The sequence below is a fragment of the Anguilla anguilla genome, chromosome 2 (assembly GCF_013347855.1).
Source record: "Anguilla anguilla isolate fAngAng1 chromosome 2, fAngAng1.pri, whole genome shotgun sequence".
Taxonomy (NCBI): domain Eukaryota; kingdom Metazoa; phylum Chordata; class Actinopteri; order Anguilliformes; family Anguillidae; genus Anguilla; species Anguilla anguilla.
The window spans coordinates 66,514,583-66,522,395 of record NC_049202.1 but is presented as its reverse complement, the minus strand read 5'-3'; the positions used below and the strand labels follow the sequence as shown (position 1 = coordinate 66,522,395).

General features: G+C 37.1%; 1 protein-coding gene across 3 annotated transcripts in view; it reads right to left on the bottom strand.

The window, feature by feature from the left end:
- Positions 1-293: 293 nt before the first annotated feature.
- LOC118220295 overlaps positions 294-7,813 on the bottom strand; it is a 25,706-nt gene continuing 18,186 nt past the window's right edge. The window contains exons 3-11 of one of the 3 annotated variants that reach the window (XR_004763936.1): positions 7,707-7,800; positions 7,520-7,569; positions 7,221-7,317; positions 4,987-6,771; positions 3,970-4,239; positions 1,822-1,943; positions 1,429-1,554; positions 871-975; positions 439-644 (exon numbers count right to left, since the gene is read on the bottom strand). Coding sequence is in view for 1 of the 3 variants with exons in the window: in XM_035404100.1 (XP_035259991.1) it covers positions 588-644; positions 871-975; positions 1,429-1,548; positions 1,822-1,943; positions 3,970-4,239; positions 4,987-5,044 (732 nt within the window). In the remaining 2 variants the exon portion in view is untranslated. Of the gene's footprint in view, positions 645-870; positions 976-1,428; positions 1,555-1,821; positions 1,944-3,969; positions 4,240-4,986; positions 6,772-7,220; positions 7,318-7,519; positions 7,570-7,706; positions 7,801-7,813 lie in introns of those variants that run through there. The other 2 variants (XR_004763937.1, XM_035404100.1) reach the window with 2 other exon arrangements.

Here is a 7,813-nt window from a genome sequence, read left to right as displayed (position 1 = left end):
GCATGCAAATGATATGCAACCAAATACAAAACATAACTCTTATTTGACATTATGTTAATTTGTATACTTTATAAGTGAATTTCCCTGTTTCTAGCTTTCCCCCAAACAGTTCACTGCAGCTAAAGTAAACGAGCAAATGGTGGCACAGGAGGTCTCAGGAGTGCATTTGTTTAATCCTTGCTAATTTTCTGACCAACAATTTGTTGTTAAGACCATTAAAAGCTTAATATTATGATATATATAGTAAAAACATAAGAAAAACCTTCTCAAATAGTACATTTCAGTTTGAAATATAAGTGATTGCTTCATGCTTTAATATTGTTGGTCTACATGGAATTGTTAGATTGTCTCTCTTTAGGAAGTCTTAATGAAACACATTCTCTGGGGAGGCCAGATAGAAGATATCTGCTGAGCAATGAAGCACTCTTGCCACCAAAGTAGAGATTTGTAAACATGTATTTTTTTTTTTTTTGAAGTAGGGACATATTGCAGCAATGAAAGCGAAGATGAACAGGAGAGAGAGCAAGAAAAGAAGAAACTAGAAAGAAAGAAAGTGAGTGAAAAGAAAGAGTCAAAGAAAGAGTGCATCAAAAATTTTCATAGACAGATTCAAATATTCCGTCTTCCTTCTGTGAGTTCTGAGTCTAAAAAAGCAAAAAAAAAAAGGAAGTGAGTTGGTCTTTCATAACTGAAACAATATCGAAAACCAAATAGAATGTCATATTTAATAGAACAGTTTGCTCATGGATTGCTTTGTGTTCTTCAGTTTAACAGAGAGCAGAATGGAGAAACTCATGAAAATGTGTGTGTTTGCAGAGCAGGTGTCACTATTATCTCTGACAACTTAAAGTATATAAAAAATGAACTAACCACGCATGGTTTATTCGTCTCTTGCTGCTGCACACGTTTTTGGCTGCTGTCTTTTGCTGATGGGTCTAGCACATTGTAAATTGAGGAAGTCCCATGTTCAAGAGCCTGAGAGAGAGAGAGAGAGAGAGAGAGAGAGAGAGAGAGATCAGTCGCTGAGAACTGTGACAAAATCTAAACCACTGCCATGATGGAATCCTGAGTCAGTAAGCCAGCAACTACTGATGGAAAAAGTAACAGAAATAGAGAGGGAGAGATGGAGGTGTGTGTAGTGGTGATGGTGGTGGTGGGATGGGGGCCAGAGAATATTTTGTGATTTTCTTTCACAAATAATACTTTTTAAAGATTATTTTTGAAGTTATCCTTTTTTAAATAACATTTTGATTTATTGTGGCCGTTGTAGATATAATTAAAAAATTAGAATTCAAGAATAGGTTTTAGTGCTCACACTGCTGTCCACTGGCAAGCTACACATTATGCTAATGAAATTAGGCCAGATACAAAGACAAGTACAGCATGTAGAACAGCTGGAAACCAAAAAGGAAAGAGAGAGGGGCTCACTGTGTATACAGAGTTTGTGGCATCTTCATCTCCCTCTTCAGTCACTCCTTCCCCTTCCCCTTCCCCTTCCCCTTCCCCTCCTCCTCCCCCTTCTTCTGTTCTCTCATCCCCCAGTTTGAGCTGTTTCTAAAAGAAAACATTATGTTAATGACAGTAAGATTACCTGAAATTTGTAATAAGAAAACAACTGAAAGACTTCATGCTTTATCAAAACAATTGACTAATTTGTGTAAAATTGCTACTCAAATCACAATGTAGAGTATAATATTATAATTATTATTATTATAATTATTATTATAATAATTATTAAAAACTTTTTCATTATTTATTTCTTTATTTATTTTTGCAGAAAAGTCACCCCTGGATTATATAACCCCATTTCTCCATACTCACCCTGTAGTCCTTAAGAAGGATTATGGACCCAGTGAAACTGAAGAGGAAAAGTCCCACACTCAGAACCACATTCAGGAGGAGAAGTGCATCAGTTCTTGAGTCTGACTCCCTATATCCCACCTCTAGGAAAGAGATTGAAAGAGTATGTGTTTTTTATCTATACTGCACAGCAGAGAAAACATATTCTGATGTAAGACCTGTGAGCAAATTTTATTAGGTGCTTTAGGGAAGTCGCATTTAACACACCAGTGCAGAAATACATGCATTACATTATCATTCTCCCACTGCATTTTCCTGTTGCTCAATTGCGTCACAAGACTGAGCAATCTTAACCACTTTCTTCCATTTGTCTTCTCTACTTCAGTTTTGAATCAGAGCAGGACCTTAGAGAGATTGGTCCAGGTCTACAGTGCCTTCAGAATATTTTCACCCCATTTTAATTATTTCTCATTTTGTTGTGTTGCAAAGTCAAAATTAAAATTAAATTTAAATGACATTTTTGCCACATATGTAGCTCTCTGTAATGTCTAAATGAAAGCATTTGAGGTCTTTGGAATTATATTAAAAATAAAAACCTGAAAAGAACTTTTGTAATACGTTATGACAAGGTCTCCCAACATTGATTATTTAAGCTGTCATGAAGACCAAGGAACTGCCTGTGGAAATTTCAGATGAAGTTGTAAGGAGGTAAAAAGCTAGAGAAGATCATAAGTCTGACAAATCTTTGAACCTTCCTAGGACCACCGTTATTATTAAATTATTAAATGTGGCACAACCCAGATGTTACCAAGACTAGACCATCCTACCAATCTGAACAACTGGACAAGATGGATAATTGTGATAAGTAAACAAAAGTCCAGCTGAACGTTTCAGTGCTCATTGGCTGAAACTGAAGAAACAGTCCGGAGGTCAACAATCTTTTCTGCACTACACAGATTTGGCCTCTTTGGAAGAGTGGCTAAAAAGAAGCCAGTTCTGAGAAAGGCCAACATTAAGTCAGACACGGAGCTTGCCAGGAGCTGTGTGACAGCTGAGATGTACTGGAAGATCTTGCTGTCTGATGAGACTAAAGGTGACCTCTTTGGCCTGAAAGCAAAATACTATATTTAGCAGAAAGCAAGCACAGCCTGCCACCCAGGTAACACCATCGCTATTGTCAAGCATGGTGGTAGCAGCATTTTTCTACGGGGTTGCTCTTCAGCAGGAGGGACTGGGAAGCTTGTAGTCATCAGGGGCAAGATGGACAGAGCCAAATGCAGGCAAATGGGAACTTGTTTTAGTTGGCAAAAGATATTCGCTTTAGGATAAAGATGCATGTTCCAACAGGTCAACAATGACCCAAAGCACATGTTTAAAAATGAGAAGGTCAATATTCTGGAATGGCACAGCCAAAGCCCAGACTTGGATCCCATTAAATCTGTGATATGAAATGAAAATTGTTGTCCATTTTTTTTTTGGGGGGGGGGGTAATTTGAATGGGCAAATCCCATGCACACATACCCAAGGCCTATGTGCAAAGTATTGACTCTGGGGTTGAATATTTTTGTGAAATGTCTTTCATAAATGTGTTTCATTTATTGTGTTGGCGAAGGAGGGGAAATTTCAATGCATTAAAATCTTAAGTTGTAACAGGATGAAATACAAAGGGCATTAATACCTTCTGAAGGTACTGTATGTGCTTACAGTTTAATGTTTAGTTTAGTGATAAACAGGAGGCACTCTTTAGACAAAATATGCATATATTTCATATTAAATGATTGTAATGCTATTATATAGTGATCAATACATGCATGTAACAGAAAGGTTAAAAGACTGATTTCAAGATGATGTATTGTTGTTTTAAACCTGTACTTGATGTGCCTCATTTCTCAATTTATGAACATTAGTTATCTTGCATAAGGGCACGTTATAGCATTTTTGTATACATAATGCATAATCTTTTATGTGCTTCCTGGCAATGCCTTCAGATTTCTTACGGATTCCTTCATTGAAAGGGAACAGCTCTGTAGTCTAAAATACATTTTTAAAGTATGTGTATTGTTAGGGAATAAACATACTGTTGAGAAGTACAAAGGAAATGATTCAAACCAGCTTACTGGAAGTTAATTTCACTACCCCATCCCTTCATTACAGTTTCCAGGTCCTCACCTCTCACTAGGACAATCCAGTAGGCTCTTATCTTCTTGTACTCACAGCTGTATTCTCCCGAATCTGCTCTATTGGAAACAGTCAGGTTCCACGAAATCGTTTTTGTTTCTGAGATGGAAGAAGTGTATAACACTTTATTGTCGATATCACGACAGCAGACAAATTTGTCTGAGCTTTGGTTCTTCGGCACTGTCACAGAAAACGTAAGTGGAAGTGTTTCTCCAGCCAGAGCCACTCTGATTGGATGCTGGACGGTGACTGAGAGTTCGGCTGCGAATAATAAGGAAGATTTAAAATAAACGAAAAGGCATTACATACAGACAGACGTAATTATGTAACAGTTGCTGCTGGTGAGTTAATATTAGGGACTCTGAGCACATGGACGTATTCGATAATCATCTTCAATTGGCTTTTGTTTGTTTAGTATGATTAACAAATATATCAACTTAAAGATGGATAGCTGATTAGCAGAAGATACTTCCCCGCTTAATTTAACAACAAACAGGTTGATACACTTCACATTAAAGTATTTTAGTTCCAACAACAAAAAATAATGATCTGGTAGTTTAAATTTACACAATTCAAAGTAATCTGTTCATTGCGTTTAAAAGACTTTGTGTGAGGTCCACAGAAGTAAGGCTATAACAGACTTAATCAGTTACGAATGGGTGATAATCTTGAAAATCAATAAAACAAGTCAAGGACAACTTCAGGTGTAACTATGCATCATGTCTATTTGTAGCTAACAGGCTAATGTTGTTTTTAAACTGACCTTGAAGGTGAGAAAAGATGATAGTTTCATGCATACCATGCTATGCTAACATATTCTAAGGAAGATGGGGGATACCATATGCACAGCATATAACAAAGGAAACACTGCATTATTTTTCTTAATATTACAGCTTATATGAGAAGAAATAATGATTACTTTAAGACTGACATATTAGCAAACTCGCAATAAAGTGACGGAAATGGTGTGTATCTGGATTCATAATGCGGGTAGTTTAATAATCTTACCTTCAATCAGAAATCCAAAACACATTAGGCCACACACTGCAGCCAGCAGCCATCCCATATTGCTAATAAGTAATGTGTATAAAAGAAAAAGTAGATGTTTCTGGTTCCATACAAAAACCCCTTGTCACTGTGCATCGGGGATTTTAACTTGTTTAACTTGAGTGAATTCGGAAGTGGTGCGCACCGCTCTATAACGTTTTCTTCTCTCAAGTACACCCTCACACTGTTCCTCTTTTTTCTTTTATTTTTTTCCCCAGAAACAACTAACTTCCTCAAAGTGAATGTGTTGTGAAAAGTAAAAAGAAAAGAAAAGAAAAAAAACTGGTAGCCTCAATGACGACACACAGAAAATGTCAGACACTGAGGCATGGATATACACTAAATAGAATAAACAAATTAATATAATATATTCATATTGTAACTAAACACAGCTTAAAGACAAAAGTGGTCCATAGTAAAGACATTGATCACATGCATTTTCCCCCATTTTGGTCATTTTTATAATCCATGTACATATTTACAAGGCAGTTCCAATACAACATTTTGATATTGTCACTTTTTTTAACCAGAATAAAAAAACAATAGAAATAATGACTATAATAATACAGATCAACGTACACTTGAGTTTATACTGATGTTTCTGTAAGATGGTTGAATGCTTTTCTCACACTCACAGGTTGTTGTCTCTTTGTCTATTGAACCACGTTACTGCAAAAAAAAGACTTTTCGTTTGACTTGATCTTTAGCCCATTTACTCTTGTCAGTTGAGATACCCATTAGGGTCAATACAGTATGTGGGTACAGTTACATTATTCCCTCTATCCTCTTTCTCAAAAATTACATCACTCATCTGATCTGAGAGCAATTCTCCGTAAAAATGTTCTGTTCTGTCTGCTTTGTAAAAACTCCAGAATGAAAACAGGAGAACCTTTGAAAGGATCATGGACATCCAGGTAGAGTCTCGCACACGCACATGCACGCGCACGCACACACACGCACACACACACACGCACACACAATTCAAATAGGCAACAAGCCAGCATCTTCCAAGGCAATATTAATCTCAGAGGCCACTAAGACAACTGAATTGTGGTGCATTATTTTGTAACAAGTAACATTAGGGGAAAAAGTAGTCAATCAATCTCAGTTTACTAATTCATTTAAAACTGAGAAGCACCCAGTCAGAATTAAGTAGACCATGATGATAATCTTGAAAATGGAAACGATACCAATGGAAATTAAATGATGAGAATCAAAGTAATAATATACTGCTCCTCTTCTGTTTTACTGCTCAACTACTTTCCCTTCTTCATGCTCTGGCAGTCCTTATCCACACTCATTCCCAACTCCCTCTGCTCCACTTATATGTGTAGTGTTTGGGTTTGAAAGATAAATGAAATGGTAGTCATGATGAAAAGGTGGAACAGTCCAACAGTTTTTTTTTTCTACAGATTTCACAAAAATTGTTTTCTGTTTTGTTTTGAAAGGGAGTTGAAACTTGAACGTTTCTCTTTTTCCGAGTGTTTGCTTTCTGCCCCAATCTCATTCAGTCTTCTCAGTTCCTTAGATCTTTATCCATTTTTCATCATTTGTTCTTACATTGATGATGACATTATTCTGGAATTTCTTTTGCATTAGCACTCCCCCCCCCCCCATTCTTCAGAAAATGGTCTTTTATTAAAAAATATTCCCCTTATCTTGTTCCAGGCTGTCATAATTTCTCGCTCATAGAAGTTTGTTGTCTTGATTCCCCTCATTGGTTTTAATGTCCCTCCGATGTGCAGTCTTCCGATCAACCAGCAAAGGGACAGAACAGAAGCAGAATAAACACATGAAAGTCAAACTTCCGGCCACAGCATTCACATTTTAAAAGCAAACCAAAATTTACAGTCAAACCACACATTTTCACACATAATGTCAATTATTCTGAAAGAGCAAAAGGCGCCATTACAGTGGAATGCATGGTTGAACTAGTCCCCCACTCCTCTCACCTAACGGTGTATTGTACATAACTAACATTGTACCCTAACTTGCCTCCAACATACCCCAATAAAGCTAAGTAATGTCAACATGTATTTGGTCAGCATAGCACATCAGTTTCTTGCTGTTTCATTTTACACTATAGTCGGCACCTCATCAAACCTGAGTGTGCATTCCTTACTTTCTTTACACCATCGCAGTGGTTACCATTCTTCTGTGACAAAAGCACTCCCCCTTCTGATCACTGCACTCACCAGTCCAGTCTCTTCAGTGTTGAATTATTTCTCTTCCTCAGCCTCTCTCTGATTGCTCTGGATACACAGGCTTCACTGGCCGATGGTTCTGAGGGAACTAGGTGATATTCCAAAGAGGAAGACAGACAACTTAGCAAAAAAAAAAAAAAAAAAAAACCTGAATAATGAGCAATGGCAAAAGTGTGTTTAATTTTAAAACTTCAATCATTTCTTCAGGGGTAGTGTCTGAATAAGCAGAGTAGACAAAGACAAAAGATAGTTCGCCAGAAGATTCATTCGAGATGCATCTCTGTCCTTACCTTGTGCTTTGGACACCGCAGTGAAAAGTTGTCTTCATTCAGAGCACAGCCTGGGAGAGAGACAGTATAATTTAAATAGATAATCATATAAATTTATATAAATAAAGTAAAAGACTCATACATATTTATGCTTGACATACAAACATGGTTACAAGTAGCTGGAACAAATGTATATAAAAATACCGACCTGCCTCCGTAGCACACAAATAATGGTAGCTTAGTGTGCAGCCTTTACTGTAGCAGCCGAGGGTTGAACCCATTGCCATACAATGGGAGCAGCTCTAGTGAAGACAG